Source organism: Passer montanus, unplaced genomic scaffold (assembly GCF_014805655.1).
Source record: "Passer montanus isolate IOZ18808 unplaced genomic scaffold, ASM1480565v1 scaffold30, whole genome shotgun sequence".
NCBI lineage: Eukaryota > Metazoa > Chordata > Aves > Passeriformes > Passeridae > Passer > Passer montanus.
In genome coordinates, this window is record NW_024367708.1 from 3,109,126 (window position 1) to 3,134,141 (window position 25,016).

The following is a 25,016-nucleotide window of genomic DNA, read 5'->3' on the forward strand; positions in this document are numbered from 1 at the left end:
ATACTCTATCTTCATAAGTAGATTTTGATATTTGTGTATTATACAAATACAGGACTTTAAGCACCCACATTCTGAAAATTAAGCACAGTTACAGTACATTATATATTTAGAATGAAAATGCAAGTAAGATGAAAATAAGAGGTTTACTCAAGATAGTTTTGTGCATCAAATGGATAGATAATGAATGCTGTCAAATGTTTTATGTATGTGAAGACAAAGCGGTTTGTAGCAATTTTTACAACTTGTAAAGTGCCATAGAAAAATCTTGATAGATTTCACTTTCTTCTTTTTTTTTCTTTATTATTTTTTAAAAAATTCCCACTAAACTGAAGACGAAGAAAGCAGATTCAAGTCACAGACAACTCGGACATATCTCAACAAGGTGGAAAAACTACCTAAGAGGAAAAGCATTATATTTCCCTATTTTTGCCCCTTTTTAGTGTATTTACAATAGGTTTTTGAATATTTCTTTCAGCATTTAAAAATATGAGAATGAAAAAATATAAATTTAAAATAAAGTTTAAATGAAATCTGCTTTGAGAAATGTTCTTACTAAACTGAAGACGAAGAAGGCAGATTCAAGTCACAGACAACTCAGACATATCTCAAGTGGAAAAACTACCTAAGAGGAAAAACATTATATTTCCCTATTTTTGCCCCTTTTTAGTGTATTTACAATAGGTTTTTGAATATTTCTTTCAGCATTTAAAAATATAAGAATGAAAAAATATAAATTTAAAATAAAGTTTAAATGAAATCTGCTTTGAGAAATGTTCTTGCTAGAAACAAAAATAAACAAAACAAAAAGCAAAATCAAAACTAAAAAAGTCCAGAAAAACAAGGACATATCCAAAATTCACTAGAACAAGGGTAACTTCATGTAGCTAGATGTCATTCCTGTGAAATAATTATATATATATATATATGTATATGTAATAAAGCACATTTGATAAAATGTAATTGTGAAACAAAGAGGACTACTGCAATGATTTAAAATACATTAAAGAAAAATAAAAATATGCAACATGGGTATATAAGGAAGAATGACTGGAGGCCTCAATTTCATATTTCAAAAGGTTAACTTTTTTAATATATCTGTGGCAACAGAAGAGATCTTTCCAACAGGTATCTATACAACAATAAAATAACTTTTATTGCTTGATACAGCTTAATCATGAACATTACCTGTTTACCACCAGGATATTTTTGGCAGCAGGTTTTATATCTAGTCATAAGCTTAATGAAAAACACATATATCAGTGCTTCAGTAAATTGATTATTCCATCACTTTTTAAATTGACCTACAACATTTTTATGGAAAAGTTTCCTGCTCATGCAACTTTTCATTACTTTTCCCCTTGTATTTACTTTAAGGCTGTGATTCAGTAAACAAATATCTAATCTAGGACTTTGAGGAACTAGTTTACGGCTATTCCAAAAGTAATATACACCAGTGGTTTTGGATCATAGTTACTGTAATACCTTTATTTTATTTTTCTGCGAATTCTACTTTTCCCTTATTATTCTAACTGATACCTAGAGACAGACTAAGACACCTCAAGAGAAATTAATCAGCATTCTGCCATAATTGCAACACTGCCTGCTTACTGATCCCAATCTCCACTTGCTGCATATTTTCCTGCTCATAATCCATAGCACCATCTAACACAGACCATATACATCATGTTCTACCACTTGGCTTCTGCTCTGGGTTTCCAGGATGGCTGCAGGAAGTCAGAGCTTTATCACTCCTAAAAATTCCTGTATGTCCACTTCTTGCAATTACTCATGTATTTCAATCATCCTCCTCTGTTTGTGGACTTCTCTATACTATTACATGATTAAATATTGCTAATCCAAATTTGAGAAGTCAGTGTGATGATATTAATGGGTAAAGTGAATGGAACATTGTCAGCAGCACATACCCACAATCTATTAATGCATCCCATTCCGTGAACGCAAACATACTGAGAAAATGTGTTTCTTATATGTGCCTTTAAAATTAAATTAATAAATAAGCAAAGGTGCATGGAAAAAGAGATTTAAATTATTTTAGTTTGTCTAGGGAATTAAAATTACAAATTCATCTAAGTTTGATACTTTCCTCTCTACCCATTTAGTACTATGCTGCATTAATTTCTCACATCAGGCAAAATTCCAGTTGCTGTTTGCTGGAGTTTAATTATCACTTCATTTTTATGTAAAGGAAGATAATTATAGAAGACACTTCAAAACAAACTTAGCATGCTAGGCTACTTTTTATGTGATGAGCCATATAACCTTCAAATGCTTTCATAATATTTGCACTTAGCCACTGTTTTATATGCTAGTTAATAAATTGCTAATTTGTCTAACTCATCAAATTATTTGCAACGGTTTCACATTTGGTAGCAAACATCAGGAAGCATTAAAAATACATCATTGTGAATTTCAACCATCTATATCAGTATTTCAGTGAAGAAAGTTGTGGGGAAGAAAACAAATTACTAATTCTTTAAGAGAAATAATACAGTAAGTATCAGCATCATCTCCCAGCCCAGGCTCACTTTATGAACTCAGTGACTCTTCAAAGCAGGAAAACAGCACTGAGGTCTTCTGAATGGACATGTGGAAACAAGACTTACTGGGCATAAAAGCTAGTCAAGAACACAGCAGGATCACAAGAGGGATGAGCTGAACAGATGCAAGATGAGACAGCACAGCTGCAGAGCCTGGGTTGCTGGGAATACATATTGCATCAGCTGTAACACAGGCTCCTGCTATGCAGATGCTTCTCTGCTATACCAGCCCATTCTCAAAGCAGTTTTTATCTGCTGTAAATGTGTAAAAGTCCTGCTAGTTTTCAGTCACAGATTGCAGCAACAGAGGGCCGAACCTCTGCTGCTCTGTGTTTTCTCCTGCTGCTACAGAAATGAACTGCGTCTGCCTGACCTGAATCTGCAAAACAGGCTGTGTGTTGATGTGGTAATGGTGCTTTGCCTCATGCTGTCATCCTACATATTTCTGTATTTTTATTGAGAAACACATATTAATAGTAAATGAGAACAAATACAGCTGCACCCAAATTGGGTTTATTATTGGGTCATTTCCTACCTGAATGTTTGTGTTTATTGTATTTGTCATAAGTAAGAGGAAATTCATATTTTATCATCCAAAGACAATGTTCTGTGCACATCCATGACTAACATTTAGCTACACAATTGTTTACAACTGTTAAAAGGACAAAAATTATCTGCAACTACTTTAAGAATATACATATATATATATATATATATTGTCATAGACTCATTAAACTGTTTGGGATTGAAGGGACCTTCAAACACATATGGGTTCTTTCATCAACAATTTCTTATTGTCATAGACTCATTAAACTGTTTGGGATTGAAGGGACCTTCAAACACAAAAGATCATCTAGTTCCAACCCCTGAGCCATTATATGGGATACCATTCACTAAACGACATTGCTCAAAGCCTTATCCAGCCTGACCTTGAACACTTCCAAGCATGGGACACTTTGTCTGGGCAACATGCACCAGTGTCTCACCACCACCCTCAGCAACCAATTACTTCCAAATATGTGATCTGAACCTATGACCTCAGTTTAAAGTCATTGCCCCTTGTCCTATGACTATATGGCCTTGTAAAAACTGTCTCCAGCTTTCTTGTTGGCTCCTTTAGGTATTGGAAGGTGGAATATTATAAGGTCTCCCTGGAGCCTTTTTTTTCTCTGTGCTGAACAGTCCCAGGTCTCTCAGTTTGCCTTCACAGGAGAGGTGCTCCAGTGCTCTGATCGCTCCAGACTCACTCCAGAAGCTCTGTGTCATTATGGGATCCCAGAGGTGGATGCAATACTCCATGGGGGCCTCAAGAAAGTGGGGTCAAAGGGCAGAATCACAGTCACAGAGTCACAGAGTAAGCTGAGTTGGAAGAGACTCACAAGGACCATGAAGTCTAATTACTGGCCCAGCACAGGATATCCCCAAGAGTCACGCCATGTGCCTGCGAGCATTTTCCAAACACTTTTTGAACTTAGACAGAATTTGTGATGTAACCACTTCCCTGGGGAGCCTCTTCCACTGCCTAATCTCCCTTTGGGTGAAAAAACTTTTCCTGATATCTGATCTAAACCTCCCTTGACACAGCTTCATTCCAAAAGCATGAAGCTGTCTTGACTTGCTTGTCATATTTCTCTTGATGCCACCCATTTATTTTCACACAGGAACAGATGTCATACACTCTAATCACTAGTACAACTTGATGGGAAAAAAACATGCCATGGAATTTTGCAAACAATATTGCCACAGCTATGTAGTGAAACAATTTCAATAACAGCACCTAGACAAAGAGTTGTGAAACACTAAAGATATAATTTTATACAATACCTTTTAAAAGTGCAGTTTATTTTATATTAGAACTAGTGTTTATGGAGGTGTAGTCTTCACTCTAAATATGGACATGAAAATTTAAATGCTGTGGAATTGTTTGTGAATATCACCAAAAACTTATGAAGCCTTTTTGAGTATATAAACTTGTAATATAGCTAGCTTTTAGCTCAAATATTTTGTTTCACTCCATTCAAGAAATCAGTGGATTAAATTTATCAGAAATGAAAGCGCAACCTATCATAATAATTCTTATTCCAAACAAATAACAACAAAAAGCTTTAATGAAATTTCCACTTCTTCCCACTTCATAGAAAAATGGGGCTAATTTTACCTTCCTTTATCTGCTGACAAACAAGCAATCTAGTTGAAGCTAGTTATCTTTTTTCTCTAGAAGACTTAAAAATTTCTGCATTGGAAGACCCATGAATCATCATTAATGTTCCAGACAATTACTTAAGGATCAAATACACTGCATATCAAACTGCCTTTTATCAAAGGTTAAAAAACTGAGAGAAGTATTTGAATTATGAAGGAAAAACAAATTCTATAAATCTATAACTAAGGTATATTACTATCATTCTAGTTTCTTTGTTAAATTCCTTTCTGAAAATTATAATAATTTTGAACAAAGAATGAACTCAAAACTCAGTTTCTTTTCTCTAACTGTATTATGCTTTTCCTTAAATATCAGTAGATTTTCATTGGACCAAAATCTTGGCAACGTTTCTTGACTGATTTAGACATCCCCCCACCAATCTTGGAATAAAAAGTTATTTCACCATTTTCTGACATAAAAAAAAAGAAGCATAACTCATAAAGCAAAAAATATGTCTAATACCTTTGTTGTTATCCATTCCTCCAACAGCATAAAGCGTTCCAACTGTAGATTTTCTAGGCTTAGTTCTTGGACTTTGCATAAGAGTTCTTCTTTCTGGTAAAAGATGATATTTCATGGCTTCCAGAATAAGCTTCTGGCACTCTAGATCATCCTTAAAAAGTGCATGGTTTTCCAGGTCAGCCAATATCTGTGAATGACAATTAGTGAAAAAAAAATCTAAGAAATTCCTAGAAAAGCAATACCATGCAATGAGAGACAAATACAAATGGATGTCACAAGTGTATTTCCTCATTCCAGAACACACAGTTTTGCAGAGCTCTTTTTTCTTGGAACACAGAAAGAAAATTAAATAGTTGATTTTAAAAGGATTTTAAGGCCAGTGTTTCACCAGCCCTTAAGACTACAATCTTACTAATCTTCTACTGAAGGCTTTGAAAAAAATTAATATTCTCTTGTAGGTTGACTTATTTTTAATGGTTTCCAACACAACACTGAAAGAACCCAGAAGGTATTTCTTTGCAGGAATATCCCTTACTTTTAAAACCAAACCAAAACAATGTTCCAACCTGAAAACCAACAATTCTCAGTTCATACAGGTAAAAGAATATTCTATTGTCATTCCAAAGAAGGAGACCGCAAGTTTTAAATGTTGTGTTTGGTTCACTTGCCTATATATCCACCAGCTTTTGAGATGCTGTAAATTACCATGTACATTTTCAAGATTCCATTGTATTACGTAATCCGGGTTAACCTCACAACTGACCTAGCTCTGAGCAGGAGTTGGACTGTAGAACTCCTGTGGCCTGCTCCCACCTGAATTAGTCTCTGATTCTGTGATCTCACTGATGTCAGGCCAGAAGAGTGCAATGCTCATGCAAATTTTGTGCCATGTCTGTCAGACCCATAGACACATATCAGACAATCTAAGACATCCAAATTAGAGCAAGATTTAATTGCATATAACACTATATCTGTACAGTGCAGTAGATTTCTAGATATCACAGAACATCTATCTGGGAGATCAAATAATATTCAGAGAAACAGCTAAAGGCCAGCAAGCAAAAGAATTTCATTCCTGGAGTCTGAGAATGTCTTCCCACAGATATATATGCAAACATGTGCAAATTATTTTGCAGTCGCCTAAAGAGAAGAAGCTAGATTCCTTTTAAGAGCTCTCAGCTATTTCATCTGGACTTCAATGGCTGCAGAAGAAGCTTGAATGTCCTTTGTCAATCTGTCAGCCTTTGGCAGATAACAAATTTTCTGTGACATCTGAAATATCAACAGGTGGCACATGTAAACAGATGTTGTCTGCTTCTGATTTTAGGAATTAGTCATGAAAGGAGTCGATGGTTGAAACAAAGGCAATAGATAAAAGTTACAGCCCCCAGTATCAACACAGGATGGGGGATAACCAGCTCAAGTCCAGCCCTGCTGAGAAGGGCTTGAGGGTACTGGTGGCTGAGAGGCTGGACATGACCCAGCCATGGGCACTCCCAGCCCAGAAACCAAACGTGTCCTGGGCTGCATCCAAAGCAGTGTGGGCAGCAGGGACAGGAAGGAGACTCTGCCTCTCTGCTCTGCTCTGACCCCACCTGCAGTGCTGCATCCAGCTCTGGGGTCCCAGCACAGGAGGGACATGGTCCTGTGGGAGTGGGGCCAGGGGAGGGCCACAAAGATGATTAGAAGGATGAAACAGATCTCCTATGAGGGAAGACTGAGAGAATTAGGATTGTTCAGCCTGGAAAAGAGAAGGCTTTGGAGTGACCTAATTGCAGCCTTCCAGTACCTCAAGTGAATTTACAGGAATGATGGGGCAAGAATATTTACAAAGCATGCAGTGACACAACTAGGGGGAATGGTTTCACATTAAGAGAGTACATTTAAATTAGATATAAGAAGAAATTTTTTACTCTGAGGATGATGAGACACTGGAATGGGTTGTCCAGAGAAATTGTGGGTGCCACACCCCTGGAGGTGTAGAAATGCAGGGGCTGGGATGGAGGGGTTTGTGTCTCCCTAACTCAGGGTATGCCTCTTAGGGTCCCCACAGAGGTGTTCAAGGCCAGGCTGAATGGGACTTTGAGGTACCTCATCTAGTGGAAGGTGCACCTGCCCTTGGTAGGGAGGCTGGAATGAGATGATCTTCAAGGGTCCTGACAACCCAAACCACTCTATATGATTCTGTGATATAGGTTTCTGTGTATCTGTGTGTGCCTGTTCTGGTTACTATTCAATTAATATTACTAAATAAGAATATGGAATGTATGCTTATAAACAGAGGTGATAGGTCCATTGCATAACATTGGATTATTTTTTATCTCATAACCTTAAGATTTTTCATATATTCTTTTTGTGATTTTTTTTCCTTTACAGTGTTCAGCACACTGCTCAGTAGAATAGAAAATCAAACATCTGAAGACAAATCATGTCCAGATTTTAGGCAGGATGATTGCAAAATGATTTAACACACATTTAGGTCTACAGAACCAAACAGAGTACTCTGTCAACATTAACTAAATAGAATACAGGCACAAGAGAGCTAAGAAATCAAATTACCAGTTTTCCCTGCATAAATTTGAGGTAATATTAAGTTACATAGACTTTCTATTGCTTAATGGAATTAATGAAATTGATGACGAAGCCTTTTATGGCAAGCTTATTGTATCAGTAAGGATCAAAGTCTAACAATAATATTGGTGATTTCTTTTTAGACCATTACTCTTTTACCCAGAAATGCTTAGGCTCTTAAAGCAAATATTGATCTTTGGAATCTTTCAAATGAGTTTCCAGGTGTTTCAAATAAAGAAGAAATAATCGGTGAACACCATTTTGTCCCAAAATTCTGAGACTTAATTCACCAACCACAAATAAAAGCTGAATCTCTCTTTCTTTCAAGTTAGAGATTCACCTTAAAATTGAACAGAAAATGGGAAAAAAAAAAACAACCAAAACCAGAAAATATGCAAATAAACATTTAAAAGTGGACAAAAAAAATTAATCATTCCTCCTATTAAATTTTTTAGAACATGGGCTAACTTGTGAAAAACATTCTATTTCTCAATCTCCTAAAGGCTAGAAGTTGTGAATAACAAAACAAAACAAGCAAACAAACAAAAAAATTTAAGCTACAATTTAGAAATCAGAAGTTATATAAAGCTGTTTCATGTTGTCCATGTTGTTTAAATTTCAGTAATCGGCTTCAAAGTTTTTCTACTCCATAGTTATCTTTCCTGATTATGTCACAACAATCAATATATTTTTATTAAATCAGGATGCACTTGATCAGGAAATTCAGTTAATAAGGATGTTTCCCTGGAAACCATATTATGTTCAGCTTGCTCTTCCCTGTCTATGACATAATTCATTACTGAATATTGCTGGGCTTTGTAATTGGAAATTCACAGAGCTGTAGCTTCTCAAAAGACTACAATATGAGTGCCAGCATAGTTAACTTTACCATTACTAGAACTTATCAGACTAGCAATATCCTGAGAATTTTTTGTCACTTTGTCATCATGTTTCTCATTTTTCCCAGTTAAAACCCCCAAAAAGTCCTTTCTTAGATGTACTTCCAAATGACTTCCAGCACCATGCCACAGCGAGCAGGCATGCTTCAACTCAGTGAAGCACATTCAGTTTGAGATCTGGAGTGTAAAGCACTCAAGTACTGCCAAAAGGAAAGTCAAGTCTAACGAGAAAAAGGGAGTAGTTGGGTACTGGTTCAGTGACCAACCATGGGTGCACTGCAGGACTGCACTGATTGCTGCCTGCCTTGCTCTTACCCTCAGTGCCCTCCTTCCTTCCTTGATCAGCAGCTCTGCAATTGTTGTTTCCTGGCAGATCTCTCCCAGCCTCTCTGTTACCCCAGTGATTTGCGGCTACAGTTGTGGGGATCTGAATACTTCATGTGAATGGCCTTAAGCAAAGTCGCACATTCTACATAAACAATCATCTGAGAGATGGAACTGGTCTCTTTCTACCCTGTGTCATCCAGGATGAAATTCAGCCGCTACTAGGGAAACAGTTTCCACCTACCTGGAAAGAAAAAGACCACTTTTTTTCCTTTACTCCGCTCTTGGGAGAGACTACAAGGCAATGGAAGAAGCCTCACCAAAGGCTCCATTGTGACCTTATACTTCTGAAGACGCAGAGAACACACTCTGGTTATTTAGATAGGGCTTTCTATCTTGTGAAAAGTGCAAGGTGTAGCAATATTCACTGAGTCAGGATGAACTAACCTCAGTTTCCACCTTGATACATGCCTCAGACACAGTAATTGTCCAAAAGAGGAAATGATGAAACACCATTTGATTCCTACCACTAAAATTAAAAAAAAAAAAAAAAAAAAAAAAAGGGTATCACTTCCAGGACAGCTATCAGAGCTATAAAACTGAAAAAAGTGAGAAAGTACTCCCTGAGTGTCAAAATTAAATACTAAGCACATGCAAAAGTTTTAATCCATAATCTAAGATATAGATGTTTCCAAAATTGGGACAGTATCATTCCAAATTATGCATTATGAGGTTTGTATCTGCCCATGAGTATTTATTTAGAATCTTGAATAGTCCTTAAAAACATATAATTATTCTGTACACCACTGATTAGGATTAAATTTCATACCCAAATATATTAATTTTTTTTTCACAGGCAGAAAGCAACTTCCAGTTCTCTAAAAATTATCCCAATATCTAGAAGCACTCTCCCTCTGAAAAGCCCTAAGCAGTTCTTTGCCCTTAGAAACTTACATGCCAATGTCACACAGAACAGAGGATTAGAATTATCTTAATAGTATTAATAATTATAACAGAGGAACAAAAAGTTAAAAGTCTTTTAAATGCATTGTGAATAAATGAAATGTGGATTTTCATGGCACATTTCATTTTTAAAAAGTCCACAAGTCTCTTCCTTGATCCAAAATATATCCCAAGTCACTTGACAACCTTGAATCAGAGAATCACATTACCATATGAAAAAAAATTCTGAAGAATTAATGACCTAAAGTTTGCATTTTGAATGTTTTTCAAGAGAGAAGTTTGATTAGCCATCATTGTCCTTTTATGAGTCTTCTTCCATGTACAGATCTGTTACAGCTGGTTATTGTTGATGATCATGGTAATGCTGCTGCTAGGAAAGAATAGACTTCTGAATGTAAGGTCATGATTGTTCTTTGTACAGATTAAAATGAAAAGCAAATAAAGAGTTTATATGAGTTTCTGGAAAGAATAAAAATACTGCTTTGAAACTTTCTACAAAAATAGTCAGTATACTTTCAAATTCTTACCATGCTCAAGCTGCTCTAGATGTTAGGAAATGCTGTGTTTCTATGGACAAAGCTCCAATTTGAAGAGTTTTTATCTGTCTAAAGCTGGTAGAGGTCATGATTCCTACATCAAAATATTACCATATGAATACACGCCTTTCTATTGATTAATGTGGTGAAAGGAATAAATTTCTTGATACTTTGTATTTTCTGACTATAAGATAGTTGAAGAAAATACCTGTAACATTATTGCAGCTGCAAATTTCAATTTAATTAATTGCTATTCTGATTAAAGCTTTATATAAATATACCCATTTTAAGAAAAATCAGTCAGGCTATTTATGTTTCACTGCAAACATAAAAAAAAGTCCCCCAAGAAGTGCTACTTCTTTTTTTACAAAAGGAATAAACTCTGAGGTACATCTGTTGGATAGCACTTCTCTTAGTATAAAGACTATTGTTTAGTGTATTTAAACTTCTTTATTAAAAACCTTTCAATTTATGGGATAGGCATAACAGTGACCTAAGTAAATTCAGTTGAAAATTTACAGAGTATTTTCTTACTAGTTTGCTGGTCTTGGCTGGGATAAGGTTATGAAAAGTAATCACAGGTACTGGGGAATGGAATTAAAGTATGGTTTGCTTCTTTCAATACCACTTTAATTTTTCCTATTTCAATATCAACTAAATATTCTGCTTAACATTTATTCTGGAAAGGAATAGATTTTAGTATAAGATCATTATGGCTGTCTTGACAATGCAAGGTATTAATTACATGCTTACATTAGAAATGTAAGTGATATCTAGTAGCAATATTGTTAACTGTTGAAAAAAATGAAGTAAAGAAAGAAAGGTAAAGGAAAGTAAAATGTGCAAGATATTTCAGTCATCAGTAATACTTTCAAAAAGGAAAAATATATAGCAAATCTTATTTTTATACATACTAAATTAAGTATCCATGAAAAAATCCTAAGAGAACAGGAGTATGAAGAGCAGCATGTTTGCAGTGCTTATGTGAGAAAATATTTGGGACTATTTATTAAACATTAACATTATTACAATGTTTAAGAATTATACTCAGAGAAGAAGAATAAATTTAAAAACCTTTAAAAATTCAGACTAAAATTTTGAATAGTCATCATTTTAAAAAAAACCAAAAATTATGGATTAATTTAAAAATTGGGACAGTTTTGTACACAAAAAACCCCTTAGCTTTTCATAACAGAAGGTGCAACATCAAGAATTGTATACTTGTGAATTTACTGCAAAAATACATATCCCTTAACTCTTTATTTTAAATTACTATATCTTGAAAGTAAAATGCACTTCAGTCATAGAATTTTCTGTCAATTTTTGCATTCTGAGGTATTATCAATAGTGTCATTTATTATACACTAATTATAATTATTTATACATTACAATAGTGTCATTTATTATGCACTAATTATAATTATTTATACATTTATTATACAGATCCTGATTTGCAAGTACATTTCATATAAAGAAAATGAAAACACTTAAACATCCCCTCAGTCTCCCATTTAGGTTTTAAACAATGAAAAAAGTTTAGAAGTTGTAAACTTTTTTGGGCACCTCTAAACATAGAGAACACAGGGCCTCAAACTGATCCTGTATGTACCTGAAATTTCAACTCCATTACTAAATTCCATTTGATCCATATGGACCTTTGCAATATTATTAAAAGACCTTTGGGTTTTGCTAGGAATTGAATGTATTGAGCTAAATCCAAGATAACCATCTGCTTTACTCACTTGACTTGTAATCAGAAGCCCTATATTGAATTTTTTAAAAAAAGTTTATTTCTAATTTATTATTTGATGTTTTGCTCACTTTTAAAACAATCATTCCAATATTTTGTCTTAGAAATAAAATAATGGAAAATATCTGCAATTAATTATACCTCAAATTTAGCACGTCTCATTTTTTTTCTACCATCTTTTTTCAGCTCATTGAACATTCTGGATCTCTTTTAAGTTCTTTTTTTCTTACTCATGTTTAATTAATGATTTCAGTAAAGTTTTTTTTAGCACAGAGATTTCCAGGCATTTTTCTTTAGTACAACAAATATTCAGTATATGAAATTCAATATTTGTGTTGCTTATGGACTAAATTATTCATGATGTGTTAGTCAAGCCAGCTGCTCAACCAACTCAAGAAGAAAGACTATACTAAATCCCTCTGTTTTCTGTATTCTCAGACAAAGATTATTTTCTCCTCAGCAATAAGATGCAGCAGACTATGGATCTTTAAGAAAGACCAGTTCTTCCTTGAAACATATGGCTAATAATTTATATTATGAATAATGTACACCATGATTTACTGCTTAGACACCACAGACTTTCATTAGTCTGCCTGCAAGTCTGTGATCTCTGTATGCATGCAGGTGATAATATATTGCAGAAAGATCAGTCACATAGCAGTAATAATGACTATTCTCTGACTGAAATTTAGGAAAAAAATTCTAATTGTGTTTTCTGTTTGAAATCCAAATTCTGACATCTGCTAAGCTTGCATTTTTGATGACCACAGTCACTGGCAGAGGAAATGTGTTCAGTATTCATTTAATTTGTAATTCCTTTTTCCCAACACATTAAATATTATTTCATATTCAGAAGAAATTTTAAACTGGCTTTCTACCCTTCAGTTACATCCAAGTCCTCTCTATTCCTTCCCCCCATTAGGGTACAAAATCCAAACCAAAAATATGAATATAGCATAACTGAAGTTTGTTTTCCTTAACTTACTATTAGATTACTCTAAAGAATTTACTAGAGAAACAATCAGCCATGTACATACACATTCCCTGAGGCTGTACATTTGATACAGAAATAAAGAAAATTATTTTCCCCCCCCTTCCTCTCAAATAAACTACATAATGGAATTGGAACATTCATTGGTAGCATCTGTGGCAAGCAATTAAACTGTGGTATTGAAATCACTTTCACAACATTAACTCTTCTCCAAAGCTTATGATTTAACAATCTCATTTATTATAATCTTCAGCATTATTTTCTATAAGTAAACCCCTGTTATCTTTTATGACACTGTTAAAATTTTATCTTAATTTATAAATATGCACACTTTTTTGACACACATACTGACTTTTGTTGAACTCCCTGTACAACCAGGAGTCTTTGAAACTGGTACTAATTTGACCAATTGACTTATCAACCACATGTATTATGGATTCATATGTTATTCAGTTTAGAATAGAGAAATTGTTTTAAACCTTTCCACCCCAGCTTCTGCCTCCATTAACATATTTTCATGACAATTTTATCAATCTATGTATTTTACAGAGAGGTTGAAATAAGAAGACCAAAATCTAAGATGCAAGCTTACTACACAATTCTACTGATGCCCAGATCTACATTTTACTTCATCATGGTATGCTTATTCTCCAGAAAATGAAGAAAAATATCTTTATTTCAACATAAATTGCTTCTTAGAGTAAACATTAAGTTTCTAGATAAAGTTAGGTAAGATTAATGTCTTTATCTAGAAACATTAAGTTTCTAGATAAAGTTAGGTATGATTAATGTCCTGTAGACTACCTTTCACGTTATTTTCCCTACTCCTTGAGGAAAAAAATTAAGTTCATAATTTCAAGAGCTATGTATATTTTGCCACAGTATTAAAATACTACATAAGAAATAAGAAAATGTCAAATTGTATTCAAAAGGTCAAATTGTATTCAAAAGAAAGTGAAACAAAAGTTAATAAAACCCCAATCACATTTAAAATAAAAGAAAATATAAAAAATACCCCAACACTAGAAGCAACAAAAAGGTTGGCCTTTGACATTTTAAAATGTTGGCTGGTCTCCTTTTGTTTGAAGACAGATGTCTTTATTTCAAGTTCTTCTGAACTGAATTCTTTATTTTTTTTCTTCTAAAAGTGATAAATAGGAGATTAGGTAAAAGTAGGACAGATGCTAACAAATGGAATACAAACATTATTCAGTAAATAACAACTAACAGCCCATATTTGAAAATTACTGGCTTTTTTTTTACTGTAGTTACCTCTTAACTGCAGTAAGCTGTAGTCTGCCAGAACTGATGTAACTTTTATAAAATTCTAATATGAGAATAAGTATAAAGAAATGAAACATAAAAGAAGCAATTTTTTTCCATAAATAATGTCTTCCTGATTCAAATATGATTTTCAGTCTTAGAATTAGGCAAAAAAACCAGATAAGAAAACATCACAGAAGGGGGACTGTATTTAAGCACCTTTTCCAGACAGTATATTCAATGTTTAAATGTTACGAATGTTGAATAGGAAGAATTCTTTAAGAATTTAGGAAGAATTATTTTAAGGCATTCACAATCTCTGAGGACTCAACTAAAAAAAAAAAAACCTAGAAAAGAAAATGTGTCTTACTTTGTGCTTGTCTATTATGCTGAATCAATCTAAGGGACAAGGAAGAAAGCAGAAAAGAGCACTACACTAAAGAAAATAGGGACTTAACATTACAGAGGCTAAGCCCAAGCCATTTCATAGCCCTCCCCTTTTCCTTCTTTACTTAAGAGTGACAGATTTCAATGACATCAACAGCAATAATGGTTTTTGCTTCTAAAACTACCTGTTGTTAACAATTGCTGAAAGCAGTGACTGATCTTTATCCTAACTATGTCCAATAAGTTATATTTGCATGACCTCTGGAGGCATGGTTTATGGAACATCAACAGCTAGCAGCAAAACTTGCCTCAATTCATGAGCCTTGCACAGAAGTACTGGCATCAGAGTGGCATCCAGCCAGAGGCAACACACAACAATATAACTGTCAATCTGACAGTCAGTAAGAGAGAAAAAGATATAAACCTACCAAAAAAAAGACTACAGGTCATATGACCTTGTAAAAAACATAAGCAACAGGCAAAACAGACCTTCTCAAAATAGAAGACATCGTTTTATGTGAATGTAACTCTATTACGAATGCAAATCATTTAAGAATGGTGCTATTTCAAAGGTCAAGGAAAGATATCCTCTTATTTATATGACCAGAGCTTCTAATTGATTATTTAGTTAATATAATCTATTTTATTCAAAAATATGTGTTTTCATATGGACACAGTCTATACATTCTAATGGGGATATGTATGTGTTGTTCTAAATATTTCACAACACAGAATAAATTTAAGTGGCCAAGTTTGTATTTTATGACCATGTGAAAATGTGATTTAATTAGTGGAAATCCAGTCTTCCATTAGTTAAATTTACCCTGAAATATTTATTAGTGAACCATATGCTCACTATATCGTGAGAAACTGAATAAAAGTCAGATAAGTTTCCTGGGTGTTGGATAAAGAAATAGTATTATAGAAGTATGTTGTCACATGCTTTTATTTAAACAGCACCTTGTGACAACTTCAAAGCATTTACTGAAATTTTCTGATATTTACCAGTATTTACTGAACTTTACTGATAATAAAATGTATTTGGAAATGAAGGTCACACATAACTGTGTTAAGCAGTTATCATTTTCACTATTTACAAATTTTCACATGTCATTCATCTACACAATTGTAGAACTATCTAAAAGGCAAAAAAATCCTTTGGACTGTATCTTGTACACTGCATTGAAGTATCATATCTTTGTTCAGGTAAAGTATCAGCTGAGAAGGTACACCCAGAGAAGCTGCTAGAAAAAAGTTAAAAGCTAGCTTTTTATATATATAAGAAAAATGAAGATATAACAGCTTATCTTGTTTCTGCTGGCTATACTCAACTAATTGTCATTATAAAGGCAACTGAAATTTCAAGCCCAAATTTTTATTGCATTGATAATTTAAGAGAGGAATATGGAGATCATCCTAGAAGCTTGCCAGAAATTTATTTTTTGTGCACTGGGAAGTTATTAATTCTTAAAGTAATTAATTTATCTTTTCTTGGAAGTAACATAAATATTTCTTAAAAAATATTGCTTGGTTTAATTGGCTTAAGCCACTTGCACAAAACCAACCATTTGAGGTGCCACAAGGTGTCTTAGAATCCACACAAAGCCAGTAAATATAGTACTGGATTTAGAAGAGAATGTTTCTAGAAAAATTGCTTGGAGCCAGGCAGCATGAAAATCCATGGAACTTGTCAAATCAGCAGACAGGTTTGCTCCTGTGTGCTGGGAATTGCACCAGATCTTCATTGCCTATACTGAGAGGTTAGGAATCTAGCTGATGTGTAGAAGCCTGCACACATAGGTGAACAAGAAACTGAATCATACCTTTAGACTTTTCAGATTCAAGTTATAATCTCCTGGTATGCAATTACTTAGAAATGATTGAAAGAATTCACAAAATGTTGCGGAGGCTGACAGAGTTTATACTCACCCTTAATATTTACCCCAGACCAGTAGGTAGGAACCAACCTTAAAAGCCTGGAACTCTACTCAGATGTGAGTTCTTATCAGCTGCACTTGTTTAGTGACACTGCAGACAGTTAGAGTACTGAGGAAGCTTCTCATTTCATATTATCAATCACACTGCTCTCAAAGACAAATTTAAAGATTGTCTGACATAGAATGATGCCCTCCATTTTTGTTAAGTAAAGGGACCTTCAGTTGTTTCCTCTAGCTCAATATATGTGGAATGAAAAGGTCAAAACTTAATGAACCTGACAACTGGTTAATTAGGGGTTTTTAGTAGCACAAATAAATACTTTGCCAAACGCCAGATGAGTTGTGGAAGGAATTTACAAGTTTACATAATCATGTAAAACCAGTTATCTAAGATAATATTTAAGGGGTTTCTAGTCAATTATTATATGTAAATTCATATACATTTTTAAGATCATGTACAGTGAGATGTAATGTGTGAATTCTAAGGGGATTTAGAGGCTCAGTACTTCCTACAGTTTACCTACAGCATCTCTGTAAAAATAAGAGAACCCATGTGGATCTGTTCACTTCCTCTCCAGTGGCTTACACAGTATTTAAGTACTTCATTTTATAAGGACTGCACTGTTTCTGCTCCTGGGCAAGAAATCTAATTTAGATGCCTATAACAGACTCACTGGATCTGAGCCACAATGTATTTAATACTCAGAGACTATGCATTATCCTACTGATGTGATTTGCAAGCCTCTGAAAGTGATATTGTTAAAAGTGTTATAGAGGAAAAGACAGTAATATCTCTGCTTTATGCTATTTTTTAACTTTGCTAGTTAAACCAGTGATCTACTGATCTACTGTTACAGGCAGATGCAGATAACAGCCTTTATAAACCCAGCACACCGGTGGAATACAAATTAACTTTAATTTAAGCATTTCTATAAGGAAATATTTGTGCTGTTTTCATCATGCACATCTTCGCTCAAAAACACTAAACATCCTCATCTTTACTGTCACGCTATTTGAGGTACTCAGTATCGTGTTAACTTCTCTTGCTTGCAAATTCCTTCAGCAGCCCAGGTATCATTATCAACTTGTCACACCATAAAAATAATGTTTTGCCCAACAGTAGCTGCACACATTCTTGGCTCATGCTGTAGCATCAACATTAACAGATACATTACACTGCATGTTACAAATAGCAAAAAACAGCTTTTCATCTTAGTAAACGTGATTGCATCATTAGTAATCAAAACAGGCAGAGGCTCAACTATGCTGCTGCATTGCATTGAGTGTTTCAAGGTACAGTTTGAATCAGGGAACAGGAGATACAAACATAGAATAAATTATTGTCTTTTGGGAAATGTGGAAAGAAAGAAAAGGAGAATTTGGTGACATACACCTAATCTCTTCTATGCCATTTTTCTTCATGGGCAGAAGTTAATGTTTCAGCTTCAGCTGCAGACAAGGTTAGACTTTTGTCTGTACACAATTAGTGAGGATTTAGATGAATTGTTTTGCTCCCTGATGGGTGGGAATGGCAACCACTATATCACAAGTCATCAGGGAACTAGGTAAGAACACCTTCAGCTGTTCTAATCGTATTTTATTGGATATATCTTTCCACTACTATAGGTTCTCACTTCTAAGAAAAGGGTTCCTAACTACATTCTACTATAAAGAATGAAATAAATTCTTATGAATATTTGTATATGCATGCGTATGTGTAATGTACAATCATGCACTAATAGATGCTGTGGGGCACCCAACTAGAAAGCAGCTTGGCAGAACAGGAGCCAGCACTGTGCCCTTGCCTTAGAAGGCAGATGATATGTGGAGCTGCATCACACAAAGTATTGTAAGTAAGTCAAGGAGACTGATTCTTCCCCTAGAGTCAGCACTGGAGAGGTCAAACCAGGAGAGCTGTTTCCAATTCTAGGCTCCTCAGTACAAGAGAGACATGAACATACTGTAGAGAATACAATGAAGGCTCACAAAGATGATGAAGGGACCAGAGCACCTCCCCTATAAGGGAAGGCTGAAAGAGCTGGGTCAGTTTATCCCAGAAAAGAGGAGCCTTTGGAAAATCTTACTAATGTTCATAAATACCTGAAGAGAAGGTTCATAATGGAGAGATCCAGGCTATTTTCAGTGATGCCCAGAGCACCAGAGTCAATGGGCACAAACTGAAACACAGCAGGTTTCCTCTGAACATCAGGAAACACTTTAATACTCTTAGGGAACTAAGCACTGGCAGAATCCTTGGAATTATTTAAAACTGTTTACACAGAGTCCTGTATAAATGGCTCTAGGTTATCTCTGCTTGAGCAGAAGTGTTGGACCACAGGTTATTCAGAAGTCCCTTTCAACCTCAGGCATTCTTTTTTTTGATTCTGCAATTATATATATGTTTATCACATCATGTAAAAAAATACATACACAGACACACACACCCCCCTGTAAATAAATTATCTGTAGTGTTTCTGTATTGTTTTACATGTACTAATTTTCTTGGGGTTTTTTAACATTAAAAGGGTTTTATTTAAAATGCATTCAAAAATTGAAAATTGAGGACAACAGTGGCACCATTCAGCCACAAAAGTAGTTTCTTATACTTTTTGAATAACTGAAAAAAGGTCCTCCTAATACAGTTTTTGCTTGTTTCTTAACTTCTTTTTTAACTTACTCTCTGTAAAGAATGCTATCAAAAGTCACAGGGAAAATATTTTATAAGCTTGTAAATTAACAATTCAAATAAATTACCTAAAAAACTTCAGCAGTAACAAGGTTCAAGGATGCCACCACATTTTCACACTCTCCAAATCCCTTAAGAATAAAAATGAGAATAAATTATGTTTTCTCTATGTGTTCAATAGGAACACACATTAAAAAGTGGTTTTTTTATATTATTAAGTATTCTTATTATAATATTACTATTACCTGTATTATTACCTATTATAACATGAAATAAGTTCTTATATTAGCCAAGACACTCGTCTTTCCTTTTTCACTTGAATGAAGAAATATGAACCGTTTTAGTTTAGAAGATGGTTCCAGGAAGATCAAAGAAGCAAAAAAGTTTCTATGGCAACATTGCAGGTTCTATTATTTAATTTTCAGCTTCATGATAGTTTCCTTTTAACAAGTTAATACTGGCTTGCCTTCTCCTAAATTTATCTACTGGATTATGAATTACATAGTTTAATATTGTACTACTTAAGTCTGACTACATTGCCAATATAATTACTGCACTTTGAGAGTGAAATGAGGTATCATGGAAACTCAGACTATAAATTTAAACCTTCATTTTAAGTGGATCTCAGTACAATCTTTCCAGTCTGTCAATAACTTCTGTAGTCTTTGACTTCCTCTTTTTTAAGTGAATTTAAAAGTAAGGAATGTAGATAGTTGGTTTGGTTTTTTTTTTTTTCCAAAGGTCCAATGATGAGCTCCTAATTTTGACCTGGTTTCTTTCCAGAGAAATCTTCAGTTAATTTTCAGTGCAATGAAAATGGCAGAGGCTTTTATTTGATATATATTTAAGTACAAACCACAGAAAGAAAAAAATACCCTTTTGGTAATGAAAAGTAAAATTTCACTTTCAGTTCTCAATAATTTTTTGCTGAAATTCCGTTATATCTTAATTCTAATTTGAAAAAGACCTTGCTTTTTTAGCATTATAGTTGACACATTTATGATGCAGTTCTCAATTACAGACCAGCACGAGTGTATAAGACTTAATTTCCAGATTAAATAGAACAGAAAGTTCAAGAGAATTGCCAGTACATCACTATAAAACATATCTTCCTAAATTTTTTTAAAAAGCTTTAAAAACCATTTTTTAAAAAAGATTTTTAAAAAATCTTTAAAAAGGTTTTTAAACCTTTTTCTTTTCATGTACCCAGTGCCCTAGTCATCCAAAACATGTAAAGACTGAAATGGATAATGGCTTAAACACTGCTAAAATCATCTGAGGACTTTTACCCTCTGTAGAAAACTGCAAAGATCCAGTTGTTCATCTGCAACCATCACAACCCACATCTCCCTAAATATGCCTACTAACCAGAATTTGGACTGTGAGGAGAAAGAGGACTTTTGCCCTCTGTAGAAAACTGCAAAGATACAGTTGTTCATCTGCAACCATCAACCCACATCTCCCTAAATATGCCTACTAACCAGAATTTGGACTGTGAGGAGAACTTGAGATGAGAAAAAGGGGGCACACCAGAAGTGACACTGGAAGAGAGATTGGAATGATGACGGCTCAAACAATTGGGGACAAGCTGCTGATGTGCAAAGTAACCTCTCAGGTGCAGGGGGAGAGCACACCTGACACCCCAGGCTACAGCTGGTGTTGAACCAGATAAGGACAGAGGGAAATCCTGAGAGGCACACTACTCTGTCTCTGTCCTTACTCAAGTGACTCAGCTGTGATAACTCCCCTTCAGGGAAGTACTGTGGCATTCACACATAGCCTGAAGGTATCAGTCTCTGTTGATGGGCCATAATGGGCCTTAAGGAACCCAAATTCATTGATGAAATAAGCAGCTGTATCTTAGAAGGTGTCAAAGACTCCAGAAGTGTCCCATGATCCACATTGCATCATCCAGCTGAAATTCCCCACTCCAAGGGAGGTACCCGGGCTTTCCTACCTGAATGGATATAAACCAAATAGCTTTCCTGTGCTGTGGATTTCACTGGGATTTCCTCCATCACCTGGTGATCAAGTCTGAAACTGTCACTTTGACCAAGATGGTGACCATCACTTCAACAGACATCAAAATTGCCTCAAACAAGTCTTGTCTTGAGGCCTATGGGTGGTAAGGCCTTTCTACTCTTATGTTTTCCTTCTTTTTCTTAAACATTTTCTTAATGTTTAAGAAAATTAATTTTCTTAAGTGCTATTTTTATGCTTTTATATTTTAACTAGTTATATATCAGTTTTTCTGTGCAACCAAATTGTTCTACAATAAAGCCTACATGTGTATGTTTAAAAACACCAGTCATTCAGCCTTGTTTCACTCCAATCTGCCCCAAAGGATCTATTAACAGGATGGGTTACTCTCACCTTCTGTTTTATTAATAAGTGCAAAGCGCAGCACATTATCAGCTGTCATGAAGAAAGTCCACTCCAGCCAGGCCCAGCACACTAATTGCAAGGAGAACAATTGAGTGTATGGAATTATGAAAAAGAATTGCTACTTAGCTGCCTGAATCACAGATTGATAGAAGCATTCATAGGAGAGAGATCCAAATGACTGCCAGTGGTCAACTAGGTCTGCTCACTCAAATCAGGGCTTCTGCCAACACTGGATTTAGTGATCTGGTCTAGCTAATTCAGGAAAACCTTCAATGAAGAAGCACACCTGACCTTTAAAAACACCGCGGTATTTGTTCATTGCAGTCCAAGTAATTCCTCCCTCAGTCAATGTTTAACCTGAACTGTCCATCTACAAGTTAAGAGTGTTTGTCTCTTACATTTTTGGTGTGCCCAGGAATGTGGTTCCATGATCTTACCTTCAGGTCTTAAGTTGCTATTAGGTCATTGCTTAGCCTTCTTTTCACTAGTTTGAACAATCCCACTTCTGCTTCTCCATTCTAGACCTACCATCTTGGTAGCCAACCCCTGAACCTTCTCCAGTTTGTGCCTATGCCTTTCAAATAATGGATTACAAAATTGGAAACAATTGTGTAGGCGCAGACTTAGCAGCGCCAGGTATTATAGGAATAGTAACTTCATATTGCCTGGTGACAGAATTTTTTGTGTTGTAAAACAACACAGAGTTTTCTTAATTCATAGTGTTGACTCATCTCCAGCCAGGTAGCTGTACAAATCCCACGTGTTTGGGGGTTTTTTTTGTTGTTGGTTTGCTTGTTCTGTTTACATTCTGTTGGTTTTTCTGAGAATATTTATTAATCTGCCTGTTTTGTCTTAGGAAGTTATGAAATGTGCAGTTACTCCTCTTCAGTTTCACAATTCTGCCCTTCTTGTGAATATGTTGGTCCAATCCTCAAGTTTATTGAGATCATCCTGGGTAAAAGGTTATCACTAATTTTTTCTGATGCTGAACAGGTTTGTTTTTAAACACACAGAGTATTCAGAAGTTGCAGTCTGTAAACTGATAGAGTTTTCACAAGGACACAATAACAATGACGTTCTTGTTGTGATGGTGATAATTACATAATTTAAAAAATACCTGAGGTGGAAGGAGTGGTAATCTGATATAAGCAAGCAGCATACTTAGGTCATTGCATCGCCTCTGCATATCATATTTCACCCACATCATTAAGGCATGGAAAATGGTCTCTTCATCAGGAACATTCACATCATCACTGGCAAGAAGTTTATGGAGTTCTTCGGCAGGTAGAAGTAAAAATTCTTGATTTCTTATAACTTCCATTATATTCTCCTGAGAAGAAAAAAGTATTTCAGATTCAGTAATACTGCAAAAAAATTAAAAAGCATGTTAAAGCTAATAAAGCATAGGATTAGTCAGTATCTGCCATACCCAGATATGGGTATGCTCTGCCATATCCTTGCAGCTCAAGAGAAAAACAAAACATAAATTATTAGAGTTCAACAGCTATAGTTGTAGTTCACATATAAATATATTTTGAAAACAATGAGGATTATATGATTATATCATAATTAAAAATTGTCAGAATTAACAAAGGCTATTGTTTGAAATTTTTATAAACTCAGTTGTAATTGAGCACATTAAATATATAGTAAGTCTTTACATGCTCATACTACATTTTCCTGGATATTTTCACTGTCTTTCTTTCACTATTCCTTAAATACCTTGTCAGTCACATAGTTATATTAAAAATATCTAGATTTCCATCTACATATATGACAAGGCTGAGGGGACAATCAACATCATGAATTAAGGATTTATTTTTTTTACATTGCTCAGAACAGATTTTTAATATCCAGCTATCATGCAAATAGTTTACAGTAATTAGGATCTCAAAGTATTGAAAACTATTGTACTATTGCAGTTTAGGAATGGTACTCCCCGGTTCAGTGCCCCACTGAGACCCTCCAAACCACTGACACTCCTTCTCTCCTGCTTTTTCCCTCCCCCTTCCACACTGCAGTGGGCTGGAGAGGAAAATTGGAGGCACAAAAGGTAAAGCTAACTGGTTGATATAGGAATAAATTACAGGAAACAGGAATGAGCCAAGAAAACAAAGAGTAACAGCAACTATACTAATGACAGAGACAAGAAAGGAAATTATTCACACAGAACCACAGCCCTCACACCTACTCCCCCTATCCTCAACAGACAACACCAGATGGATCCCTCTGTCGTGTTTACTTGACCAGAAAGAACCCATTCCCTTGGGAGAGACCTTTCTCCCCCACTCCCAGCAATGACATAAGGTTTTACAGACGTCTGTGTCCTAGTTATGTCCCACTCCTGGCTACTGCAAAAAAACTAACCTTGTCCTGGACAGAACCAGGACAAATAAAAATAGGAATAACTGAAAAACCTTAAAAAAATCCCCTATAAACTAATAAAACATATAAACAAAATAAAATGAAAAAAAAAAACAACCAAAAACCAAAACAAAAACAACAACAAACAACCCCCCATAAAAGTGTTGCATTTAGTTGTCTGAATCCTAAGGACTGAATTAAGCACTCCCTGAACTACCTATTCTACATCAACAGGACAAAGTAGAATCACAATTCTACAGATATTTTTCTCCAAATATTTCTTTTAGGGTGCTTTATCTCTGTGGAGAAATTGTAAATGTGTTTTCATATTCTCAATTTATAGACAGAAAGTGAAGTAATTGAATACTGGAGGTACAAAAAAAACCCCACAACTATATTTTAATGTAAACTGAAAATGTAAAAAGCAATATTGGGAACGGTAAGTTGCAATATCGAATTTATGAAAAATAATAATGAATTTTTAAGATGAGAAGTGGGAAAGAATAACAACACATCAGTCAAAGACTCAAATCTAAGAACATCAAAACTGAGAGAAGTGGATAACCCTCTAAATTCAGCTTTTAGCACATGCAAATCCAATCAATGCTGCCTATAATTGCTTGATTTTGTCTGAACCAGGGAAATACTGACTGGTCATCAAAAACTGAAATATAAGGCATTATAACAAATACAAGAAAATAATGTGTAAGACTTACAACAATAGAATTGTACTCTGG

General features: G+C 34.8%; 1 protein-coding gene across 2 annotated transcripts in view; it reads right to left on the reverse strand.

Moving 5' to 3' along the window:
* KLHL1 (kelch like family member 1) overlaps positions 1-25,016 on the reverse strand; it is a 186,872-nt gene that overhangs the window by 42,413 nt on the left and 119,443 nt on the right. For both annotated transcript variants that reach the window (XM_039714672.1, XM_039714671.1), the window contains exons 5-6: positions 23,033-23,245; positions 5,224-5,410 (exon numbers count right to left, since the gene is read on the reverse strand). In XM_039714672.1, coding sequence (XP_039570606.1) covers positions 5,224-5,410; positions 23,033-23,245 — 400 coding nt within the window. The remainder of the gene's footprint in view (positions 1-5,223; positions 5,411-23,032; positions 23,246-25,016) is intronic.